Source organism: Pipistrellus kuhlii, unplaced genomic scaffold, assembly GCF_014108245.1.
Source record: "Pipistrellus kuhlii isolate mPipKuh1 unplaced genomic scaffold, mPipKuh1.p scaffold_m20_p_2, whole genome shotgun sequence".
Taxonomy (NCBI): Eukaryota; Metazoa; Chordata; class Mammalia; order Chiroptera; family Vespertilionidae; genus Pipistrellus; species Pipistrellus kuhlii.
In genome coordinates, this window is record NW_023425515.1 from 66,618,130 (window position 1) to 66,630,804 (window position 12,675).

General features: G+C 35.1%; 1 protein-coding gene across 2 annotated transcripts in view; it reads right to left on the reverse strand.

Annotated features, from left to right (window-relative positions):
• Positions 1-365: 365 nt before the first annotated feature.
• The window catches only part of ALCAM (activated leukocyte cell adhesion molecule), a 196,547-nt gene continuing 184,237 nt past the window's right edge, over positions 366-12,675 (reverse strand). For both annotated transcript variants that reach the window (XM_036447638.2, XM_036447634.2), the window contains one exon: positions 366-481. In XM_036447638.2, the coding sequence (XP_036303531.1) occupies positions 394-481 (88 nt within the window). In that variant the 3' untranslated portion in view covers positions 366-393. The remainder of the gene's footprint in view (positions 482-12,675) is intronic.

Genomic DNA, 12,675 nt, shown 5'->3' on the forward strand with positions numbered 1-12,675 from the left:
AATAAATTTAAATTATTAGAATCAGTGCTCATCCAACCAAAACACAGTTTATAAAATTAAGCTTCTTTGCACTCAACAAAATTTTTGACATTAGAATACAAAATGCTAATTAAATGTTAAAATTTCAAAATTGATTTTAATTATTCAGAGGATAATGATTATTTGTTTGGAGGATATGAAAATGGTTGAGATTCCATTCTTTTGAAGACACCTGAGTTATCAAAGCTTGCTTTTGAAAAGCTCTCTTCTTGTTTTAAAAGCCTCAATTATAAAATATCTTACTGTCAAGGCTTTCCCTTTCATCTCATAGGGTGTTTCATTCTTTACTAGGAATTATTTCTATAAACCTCACACAGCTTACTTACCTGGACAACAACAAGAACAGTTTCTCTCTTAGGCTTCTGTTTTGTGATTGTTTTCTTCTAACTTTTTATTTTCCTCTAGATTACCAAGGTCCTTGTTTACGTGTTTTGATGCGGTCCTGTAAAGGAATTAATTAAACATTATTACATTGACACACACATTTTCCTTTTATAAATTTAGGATTCACATTAATGTATCTTTGAAAGCACATGTTTCATCTCTAATATAGGCAAACCACTGGAAAGAACAATTCCACATCTGTGAGTCCTGATTGGTAACAAGACCCCTTCCATTGAAATGACTTTGACAGTTGGATTGTATTAAATATATGCTAAGAGAAACATAAATCTATTATTTTGAACACAAACTATACATACATAGTTGTATCATGGTTTTGGCTAGGTTTTCTCTCCACTTTCTGGAAAGTAATTATTATCACTTTTTAGTCAAAATTTTCATTCTGTGGAAATATAATAGTTTCTGGCAAAAGTTTTCTGAGGGAGTTTCATTAAGGTCTTTCCCTTTATCGCATCTCTTTTTATGTCTCCAGATAGAGCTAATCCCCAGTAGCTTTGTTTTTGGATTTTTGTTTTACTGGATAAATAAAATACAAGATTAGAAAGAGACTGAGATTTATGACAGGAGCTTGGCAGCAGCATAAGCTAAAGCAGCTCTACTGTGGTGGTTCTCAAATAGTGGCCTCAGATGAACAACAGGATTATGAAAACAGAAAATGCAGATGGGCATGCAATCTATGATAAGCAAGACCTAGTGGTTCAGCTGCAAGCTAAAGTTTGAGAACCGCTGCCCTAGTGGTTGCCATGGTTACATATGATTGACTAAGTCCCATCCTTTAAGCGCTGAAACCAGGTTTTCTTAAACCCAGGGCCAAATTCTTTGGTTTTGTGATCACTCAGGAGAAGTCATCACTATATCTAAGAGTGCATCATTTCCTTCTTTCCTGTTTCATTCCTTCCCTCTATCCCTTTTTTCTTTCCCTAACTCCTTCACTCCCTGTTGTAAGTACATCAGGGGAACCACAGTGATATGGAACTTCAAATTATTATTGCCATATAATTCCTAGTAATTCTTCTACTTTTAAGAAATTATGTAATACTAGATGTATCTCTTGGTTATGGAATCTGGGGTAGAAAAATCCCCTTTCCTCAAAGTATTTCTATTCTTTAATTAAAATTTTTGAACTCATTTGCTAAGAATCACAATTTTACCAGAAAAAGTGTTATAATGGTGTATGACATTGGTTCAATTGAGATTAAGACATACAGCTCATTCAAACTGGAAATTCATTATATTTAGTATAATTTTAATTTGTGATTTAAAAATCATTAATTTAGCTTAAATTATAGCCTTCTAAATCTATGCATAAAGAAAGGCAGGAGAGCAATCTCAAACTCTGTCATCATGATTAAGTCCTATATGTGATAGCATTTTACTAGAACATATTTAAAAATGTAAATGAGATCATGTTGTAAGTTTGAGTCTATATCTTTAGTTATATATCACATAAATATCTTCTACCTTGTACTAAAATGGCACATTATACTGAATGACAATTTCTTTATCATTTATATTTTCCAGGCAAATAAAAGAATAATGTGTATATTATATATATACCATCTACATTAATATATATATATATACCATTGGTAAAATATATACCATCTACATTAATATATATATATATACCATCTACATTTTATATATATATATATTAATGTAGATGGTATATATATATATATTAATGTAGATGGTATATATATATTAATGTAGATGGTATATATATATATATTAATGTAGATGGTATATATATATATATATATATATATATATATATATACACCATCTACATTATATAATATACTACTGTGTTTTCCCGAAAATAAGACATCCCCTGAAAATAAGACCTAGCGCATCTTTGGGAGCAAAAATTAATATAAGACGCTGTCTTATTTTCAGGGAAACAGGGTATGTAGTATATATTATAGGTGATTTGAAGTCTATTCTCTTTTGCTAACAAATTGCTTAACTAATGCCTAATAAAATCTTAGTAACCTCAACAGTAAAATATGAGGGGTGGTGATTTAAGATGCTCTCTAAGACTTATTTTAAGGCCTAGACTTTCTATAAATCTACAAATCCTTTAAGATTTGTTTTGTGAAGAGTTTATATACATATAAAATAATTTATCAATAATAAAAGTAAAATTCAATAAATTTTCAAAAACTGCATGCATGAATGCAACCTATACCCAGCTCAAGAAATAGAACAATTGCAGACCCTGAAGTACATGATGCTCCTTCCACTCACTATTGCCTCCCAAAACCTACCATAGTCCTAAGTTCTCACAGAATAGTTTTAGCTGTTCTTGTAATGTGAATATAAATGGAATCACACCTCATGTATTCACTTTTCTCTGCCTTTTATTTAAACACAACCCATGTTTGTGACATTCACATATGATGTTGTATGTAGTGTAGGTTTTGATTCTCATGCCTGTATAGTTTGTCACTGGTTAAATAAATCATAATTTATTTATATATTTTACTAGTGGTGGGAATTCTTGCTTTTTGTTCTTTTTGGGGATTTCACTTAAATTAGATCTTTTGTGTTGTCCCACATCTCTTATTTTATTGTGTGTCTTATCTATTCTTTTTCCTTTCTGGGTGATTTCCATTGATCTGTATTCTAGCTTGCTTCTCTTCTGTTCTGCTGTAGCCAATCTGTTTTTAAATTCATCCACCCAAGACTTATTTTTTAATATATATTTCCAGGTCTAAGGTGTCAATTTGATTTTGAAATACATTTAAATTCTCTATTCCATGAATCTACAATGACCATATTTTCTTCCACTTTCAAGATATTATTTAGAGTTATTTTAATATCCTTGTCTGTTAACTATAGTACCAAAATCATGCATGAATCTGCATGTCTATCTTTTCTCTTGATTTTTGATTGTGTATTTTTTACTCTTTGCATATATAGAATATTTTGTATGACACCATGTATAAATGAACTGTAGAGACTTATTTCCATGAAATAAGGTCCCTCTTTCCGTTGTTAAGTGGGCAGGGCGAGGGGCTGATGATTCCATTGCAATCAGGGCTTAAGTTAGGCTGAGGCTCAGCTGCAGTTTTAGTGAGACCCAGTGTTCCTCTGGTTTGCCATTTTCTCTAAGGCAGTGGTCAGCAAACTGTGGCTTGCAAGCCACATGCGGCTCTTTGGCCCCTTGAGTGTGGCTCTTCCGCAAAATACCACAGCCTGGGCGAGTCTGTTTTGAAGTGGCATTAGAAGTTTAAGTTTAAAAAATTTGGCTCTCAAAAGAAATGTCAAATGTTGTACTGTTGAAATTTGGCTCTGTTGACTGAATTTGCCAACCACTGTGCTAAGGCATGACCCTCCAAGGCTTCTGATTGAGATTCTGGCAAGTTCCACTTTCTCCAACCCTTAAATATAGAGATCCATCTCTTTGGAGAGTTTCCATCCACATCTCCAGCCATCTATCTCATGACACTTCAAAATATGGGCACATTCTTCTTGACTTGAGTATAGTTTCCTTGAAAGTAAGGACCATGTTTTACTTCTATTTACCCATAATATACAATACACTGACTGAATATGGTAGGCAGCCAGAAAGTATTTCTTTTGATGAAATGAACTAACTGACCTCACTGTATATGTGTTGTTTTTTTTCACCATGATATTCTTTAAAAAATATGTATATATTTTTTTTGATCTTTTACAGAGAGGAAGGTAGAGGGATAGAGAGCTAGAAACATCGATGAGAGAGAAACATTGATCAGCTGCTTTCTGCACACCCCCTACTATGGATGTGCCTGCAATCGAGGTACATGCCCTTCACCGGAATCGAACCTGGGACCCTTCAGTCCACAGGCTGACGCTCTATCCACTGAGCCAAATCGGTTAGGGCCCACGATATTCTTAATAAAATTTTCTTTTTTCTAGCTGACTTTATTGTAAGAATATAGTATATAATACATGTAACACACAAAATATGTAATTGGTTGTTTATATTCATATCTATTTCCTTCTACTGTTCCTTATATTAATATTCACCAACACAAAGTTCTCATACCCAGCCGTTATCTTACAGACAAGTAAAATATAGAGAATACTACCTAGAATGACAGAACTTGAGTGATTTTTTTCAAGATAAAACAATTTTTTTCTGATAAAACTGCACAAAATCATATACATACATACATACATACATACATATGTACCTTGATTATTCTAATAGAGTGTTATAAGCTAGGAGTTGTTATTATAATCTCAAGAACAACCACAATAAAAGAATACCAAGAGGTAGGGTTAAAAGACCAGTAGAGTAATTAAAATGCAACACTAAAATTTATTTGAGTACCAGAAAGCAGGAAAAGAGGACCAGAGGACAATTAAGAAAACAAAGAGGGAGATAGTGGTCTTAATTATATCAATAGTTAAGTCAAATATAACTTGGCTAAAATATCCATTTAAAAGCTAGAGATTGTCATACTATACTATGTAAGACAAGAAAATGCTGGAGAGCAGGGGCTAAATTATTTTTCTGAAAGGCCCAGATAGCAAATATTTTAGGCTTGCGTGGCTTTTGGTCCGACTCTTCAACTCTGGCGGTATAGTATGAAACAACCAACAATGGCCGTGCTCCCACAAAACCTGATTTACAAAATGTGGCAGCAGCCTGGAGTCATGGTTTGATCAGCCTTACTGTATACGAATGCACTTTAAATATATATATAAAGAGATAAATTATAAATATATATATATATATATATATATATATATATATATATATCCCTAATATGCAAATAGACTGAAGAGCTGGTTGCTACGACATATGCTGACCACCAGGGAGCACGTGTGGAACACGGTGGGCATCAGTGGCAGGTGGCAGAGCTTAGAACATGCTGGGCATCACTGTGGCAGGATGGTGGAGTAGGTGAAGGGGAGTGCCAGACCAAGGCAGGAAGTCGGTCACTATAATCAGGGCAAGCCTCTGGTGGTTACTGAAAATTCTTTGCTCCCATACACTGTGGTCCCACCAGTTACTTGTACCTGCTGCTAGTGCCAGCCCTGCTCACACTTGCTGACAGCACTAGAGCCGCTGCTCGGAACTGCTGCCCGCATTTGGAGCCATCCCCGATCGCTCGGTGCTGTCAGTGGATGCGAGTGGTGGCTGCTGCCCCAATCATCCCTCAGAGCTTCTCTACCTCCCCTGTTCCTGAGGGGCTATTGGGGCAGCAGCCACCACTCACACCCACTGGCAGAACAAGCCCCGCTCACACGCACTGCTGAAGAGCATGGGAGCAGTGGCGGCAGGAGTGGCGCTGCAGAGTGGGAGCACAGAGGATGGGCTGAGGCCTGCCCCTGTGCCCACTGCAGCCTCGCAGCCCACGGTTCCTTTCAAGGTGCATGAATTCATGCACTGGGCCCTAGTTGAAAAGAAAAGGATCAAAAAAGATAAACATGTAATCAGTAAGCTTATGGATGCCATGTGGCTATCTTAATACCAGGCAATGTAAAATTCAACACAAGCAATATTGCAGCAATAATGAGAGGCATTTCACAATTATAGCAGGTTTAACACCTAAAAAAGTCATAAAAACTGTAAGTGTGTGTACTTAATGAAAGAATAAAGCAAATACTGACAGTACTTGAGGGAAACATAGACAAGTACACAATCTCATTTAGAGACTTTAATGAGTGTTTCTCAGTAGCTGATAGGATGAATGAATCAAAATTCACTATGCATGATCTTAATAAAGTAGCTAGTATTGGGTAACTCTAGTACTGGAAAATTATGCTTACTAGTATATTCTTACATTATATGTAAAGTGATTTTATATAATTGAAAAAATATAATGATAATATTTAAACAAATTAAATTTAAACAAATTTAACCTAATATATAGCTATAGAGCACTATACCACTAATAATCAAATTATTTTTTTCAAGGGCCAACATAGCATCTACCAGGAAGTATTGCATGCCTGCACACCAACCTCCACTCCCACCAAAAATACCCCACAAATAAATCTCAATGAATTTAAAAGAGTATAAGCATGCAGAGCAAGTTGTCTTAACAAAACAGAACTAAATGAGAAATGTTTAGAATTTAATACAGTTCTAGTTACATGACTCCAGATAAGAAACCACAAAAGGAATTTAAAAATATTTTGAACTGAAAAAAATATGTAAATACAACATACTGAAATTTGTGGAATGTTGTTAACAGAGTGCTGAGATTAATAGTTTAAATGTTTGTGTTATAAAAGAAAGACTAACATTTATGATCTAAATTTTTTACTTTATGAAATCAGAGAAAGAAGAGCAAGTTAAGCTCTACATAACTTGAAGAAAGAAAATAGTAATATAAGAGCAAAATTAATTAAAATGGGAAAGAAGCAATAGAAATAAAAACAATGCCAATATTTAAAAATATTAAGAAAATTGATAACTCCCTTGAAAAGACTGAGCAACATAAAAAAACAAAGAGCAAAATAACAATATTAGAAAAATAGTGTTATCACTATACAGCCATGAGCAAAAAAGGAAAGGGGAATCCTAAATATCAACAACTTAGTAAATGAACAAAACATTTTCTTTGAAAAAAACGAAATTTATTTAAGAAGAAGCACCTGTATTTCTGTTAACATATATGTTAATCCTCATCTGAGAATATTTATTTTTGCCATTGTTTATTTTTAGAGAGAGTGGTAGAGTGGGAGTGAGAGAGAGAAAGAGAGAGAGAGAGAGAAACATCAACTAGAGAGAGTGAGAGAAAAAACACACACACAACATCGCTTGGTTGTCTCCACTATGAGCTCTGGGGCCAGGGATGGAAACTGCCATCCAGGTATATGCCCTTGACATGGCCTGCATCCGTTCAGTGGAGGAGCTGATGCTCTATCCACTGAGTTACACTGGCTAGGGTCATTCAAAAAACAAAAAAAACACAAAAACAAGTTCTCATAAAGAAAGTTCCAGGCCCATGTAACCATTAAATTATATGAAACTTTTAAGAAAGGAACAAACTTTTTCAGTAAAGAAGAGGATGGGACTCTTTCCGAGCCATTTCATGAAGCTCACCTTATCCTAGCAACAAAACTTGACAGAGATATTACAAGAAAAGAAAATTACAGACCAATATTCCTCATGAATACAGATAGAAAAAAATCTTTAATAAAATTTTGGCAAATTGTATCCATCAATATATAAAAATTATGACACATGATAAGGACTTGGATTTATTATAAGACTGCAACACTGGCTTAGCATTCAATAGTCAATCAATGCAATTTACCATTTTCTTTTAAGAATAAAAAATGAGAATAAATGATTATTTGTAGAACTAACATAGATATAAATGTAATGTAATGCAGGAAGGGCATTTGAGAAAAATGTATCAACAGTGATTTATGTTAAAAACTCTTAGCAATCTAGGAATAGGAATATTGAAAATTTCTGTAACTTGTTACAGGACATTGTGTAGTAAAGAATTTGGCCTTACTCAAAAAGAGATCTGGCCTTTGTCCTCAGTTCCTGGGAGATAATCTCTAAATGGTTAGAATTTTCTGAGTGATAGGAGTCACCTTATTCGTGGTGAGCCTCTTAGGTCACACCTGATAGTTTATGCTGAGAAAATGCCCCAGGTAAGGGCCATCAACACTTACTAGTCTTAGGGTGTAAGGTGGCCCCAGCTGAGAGAACAACTCTATGCATTTAGGTGGCTTTGGCTGTGAGATATCAGCCTGACTCTGAGAGAGTGAAAGGCTGGAGCCTGAGTTCATCCATGTGGGCAATCAAGCCTACACAATAAAGCCCCAATTCAAACTCTGGACCCTAAAGCTTGGGAAGCTTCTCAGATCGGCAAACTCCATACTTTTGGCACATATCTATATCGGTAAAGTAACAATCTCTGAGGACAAATGATACATCTCATGTGGAACCTTCCCAGACTCCACTATACTTTTCTTCCTTTGGTCAATTTTAGTGTATCCTTTAATTATCATAAACCTGCGAGTATAATAGTTTTCGCAGAGATCTGTATTTCTAGAAAATTACCAAACCTGAGGATGGTTTTGAGAAAACCATCAAACTTGAGTTGATGTCAGAAATGAGGGCAATCTTAAATGGATTCTTCCCTCTAACTTCCTGTTTGTACCCTAAATCCTTGCAGTTGGAGTAATAAATATTGAACAGAGTTGGCAGTTTGGAGGACTGTGTCCTCAACCTTACAGTTTGGCTAACTCTGGATAGGCACATATGAAAAACATACAGCCAACATCATCCATAGTGGGAAATACTGAATAATTCCTTCTGTAAGATCGGGAACATGTAAAGATGTCTGCTGTCACCCTAACCAGTTTGGCTCAAGGGATAGGGCATCTGATTATGCCCAGGTTTCAGGCTCCATCCCCAGTAGGAGGCATGCAAGAGGCAGCCAATCAATGATTCTCTCTTATTATTGATGTTTCTATCTCTCCCTCTCCCCTTCTCTCTTAAATAATAATAATAATATATATATATAAAGATGGTTTCTGTCAACTTTCTATTCAACATTGTATTAGAGCTCTCTATGAGTGTAAGAAAAATAAATGACATATAGGAGCTGATTTTAAAAGACAAAAAGTAAAATTACCTCTATTGGAAGATAATTGTTTTGATAGAAATCTTAAGAAATCCACAAAACAACTAATAGAACTAACCAATAAATTAAGGAAAATATTAATTATGGGGGAAGGCATGAGTGGGTGGAGGGGTAAATGGGAGGGAAAAGGGAGATATCTGTAATACTTTCAACAATAAAGATAAATTTAAAACATGTATTAATCATAATTTCACATATTACTATAAAGTGGAAAATAAAACATAAAATACTTGCATTTATAACATCTGCAAAATACATAAAATAATGAATGAATTTTATAAGATGGCCAATATCTGCATTAAAATTTATGAAATATTGCTAAGAAAAAATGGAAAAAATAAAGTAATTGGAGAAATATATGATATTCATGGATTGGGAAACTAAATATATATTTAAATATATTTTATTGATTTTACACAGAGAGGAATTGAGAAGGACAGAGAGTTAGAAATGTCGATGAGAGAGAAACATAGACCAGCCGTCTCTTGCACACCCCCCACAGGGGATGTGCCCGCAACCAAGGTACATGCCCTTGACCGGAATCAAACTTGGGACCTTTCAGTCCGCAGGCCGACGCTCTATCCACTGAGTCAAACCGGTCCCGGCTATTTTAAAAATATATTTATAGATTTTGTTTTTAGAGAGCAAGAAGAAAGGAGAGGAAGAGAGAGAGAAACATCAATGAGAAAGAAACATTGATCACCTGCTTCCTGCATGCACCCCAACTGAGAATCGACCTGGCAACCTGTTGGTGCATGGGATGACACTCTATCAACTGAGCCACACTGGCCAGGGAAGAAAACTAAATTTTTTTAAAAGATGTTTTTATTGATTTCAGAGAGAGGAAGGGATAGAAACATCAATGGTAAGAGAGAGAAGTACTAATTGGCTGCCACTTGCAAGCCCCCTATTGGGGATAGAGCCTGCAACCAGAACTTGTGCCCAGATCATGGGTCAATGCTCAGCCATTGAGCCACACTGGCCAGGCTGGAAACTAAATATTTTTTTAAGATATAAAATCTATCCAAATATATCTATAAATTTAAAGCAGCCAGCCACAATCCCCTAAAGTTCTATAATTTTTTTGTAGAAATTAACAAATTGCTAAATTTTACATGGTAGTGTACAGAAATAAGATTGTTAACTTGAACAGAAAATCAAAGTTGAAGGACTCATATAATTATCATTATTATGAAAAATGTGCCAAGGCTAAAAGAAGGTCTTTATAGCAAGTGGTACTGGAATGACTGGCTAAATATATGTAACTAAAGCAATAAGGAAACAAATACACCACCTTTACCTTGTACCATACACAAAATCTTAAATGGATCATATCCTTAAATGTAAAAATTAAAACTATAAAATTTCTCAAAAAAGACATAGAAAACAGCATTAATAAAAGGAAAAATCCAACTGCAAACTAGGACAAACTATTCAAAATCTAATTATGACAAAAGACTTTTATGGAGTATGTAAATAATTCTTACAAATCAATCATAAAAGGAGAAATTTCAATAAAGTCACTAGAAAATTATTTAAATATTCACTGCACAAAAGAAGATGACCAATAAGCACATAAACTTTAAAATCCTAGGTCTCAACGAATGACAACCCCAAATTTAAGTGAGGATGTGGAAGAACTGAAACTCATATACTGCTGGTGGGAATCTCAGAAAGGACAAATACTTTGGAAAGCTGCCTGGCAATTTCTCATGAACAAATATCTACCCTATGACCTACAAATTCCATTTCTAGATATTTACCCAAGAGAATAAAAACATGTATATGCCCACCATAACATTTGTTTGAGAATGTTGATTTTAGCTATATTTTTAATAATAGAAACTATGCAAATGTCCATAAACAAGAGAATGGGTTAAAATGATGTGATATATCTTAACAATGGAAAATGACTCATAAACTAAAATAAAATTATTAATACATTTATCTCAGGAACATTATGTTAAATGAAGCAAGTCAGACATGAAGAAGTACTTAATATATAATTCCATTTATATGAGGTTTAAGATTAGTCAAGTCTTAGTGCTAACAGTCACACAGAGTCTGCCTTTGAGAACAGGGCTGGTGGAGTCAGATAGGAAGGGAGTTCAAGAGAACTAGCTGGGGTGATGCAGTGCTCTATATCATGATTTGAAGTAATGGTTACAAAGGTATATAAAGGTTTATCCAATAAGATGTAATTGTATATTTAATGTAAGCAAATGTTACCTTCATACAGTAAAAACATATAGGGTGAAGCAAAAGAAGGGTTACAATTGTTCTTATGAAAAATAATACAATCCTATATAATAAAGAGGTAATGTGCAAACTGACCATCACTCCAACACACAAGATGGCTGCCCCCATGTGGTCAAGGATGGCCACCCCCAAGTGGATACAAGACGGTCACCACAAGATGGCCAGCAGAGGAGGATAGTAGTGGGGGGCCAGGCCTGAGGGGAGAGCAGTTTGGGGGGACCAGGCCTAAAAGAGAAGGCAGTTAAGAGTGACCAAGCGTGTAGGGAAGGATAGTTAGGGACAATAAGGCTGGCACAAGAGCAGTTAGGCAGATAGGGGATGGCCAGTGGAGTGGTTAGGGGCAATCAGGACAGCAGGCAGGCAAGCAGTTGGGAGCCAGCAGTCCTGGATTGTGAGAGGGATGTCTGACTGTCCATTTAAGATTGGGCCTAAACAAGCAATCGGACATCCCTTGAGGGGTCCCAGATTGAAGAGGGTGCAGGCTGGACTGAGGGACACACACCCCCATGCACAAATTTCATGCTCCAGGCCTCTAGTAACTAATAAATAATAATACAAGAACAAAATGTTTTGTGCACTCACAATTGTAAACCTACTTTTGGCCCACCCTGCTGTGAAAACAACTAAAGCATGATCCTTTTGGCCAGAGGTTGAAAGAACCAGGCATCGATGTAATCCATTCCCATTTTATGTACTTTCTAGGTGGATTTATTGCTCTAGGGATGGAGAGTAGTTTCTGTGATTTCATTAAGCTGTACCAAATAGAAGAACATACCCAAAAAGTGGGAAGTTGTGGTATTCAGGGCAAATCACATATATCTGTACTGTGAAAACTATCACTGCTCACAATTCCAAATTACAAAATAGGTAAGAGCAATATGAAACATATTTGTAGAATATGAGTTAGTTAACTTCAAACTAATTATATTTTTTATGTTAAAGTTTATAAAAAAAGAAATGGTAAATGAAAAACAAAATTTCCTTTCTTTTCTTAATCTCATTCTCCAAAAACAGTAACTGCTAAACTGACACTCTGGTAATACCTTCCTGTGCCAGGCACTGTTCTAAGTGCTGCATAGATATTAAATTACCATAGCATTAGGAAATCTCTATTTTACATTGAGACTAATAAACTTGCTTGTGGTCACATAGCTTGTAAGTAGCAAAGGCAGGATTCAAACTCCAACAACCTGGCTCAAATATCCATGTACCAAGTTACAAATATGCTAAGTTACAAATATACTATTTATATGCATTTTATTATAAATTTCTTTATTTTTGTGACTGAGAATCCATTCTCTCCAGCAGAGAAAAACCCTTAAAAATTATTCTGATCTCTTTTGGCTTGGTTTTGAGATTGCTG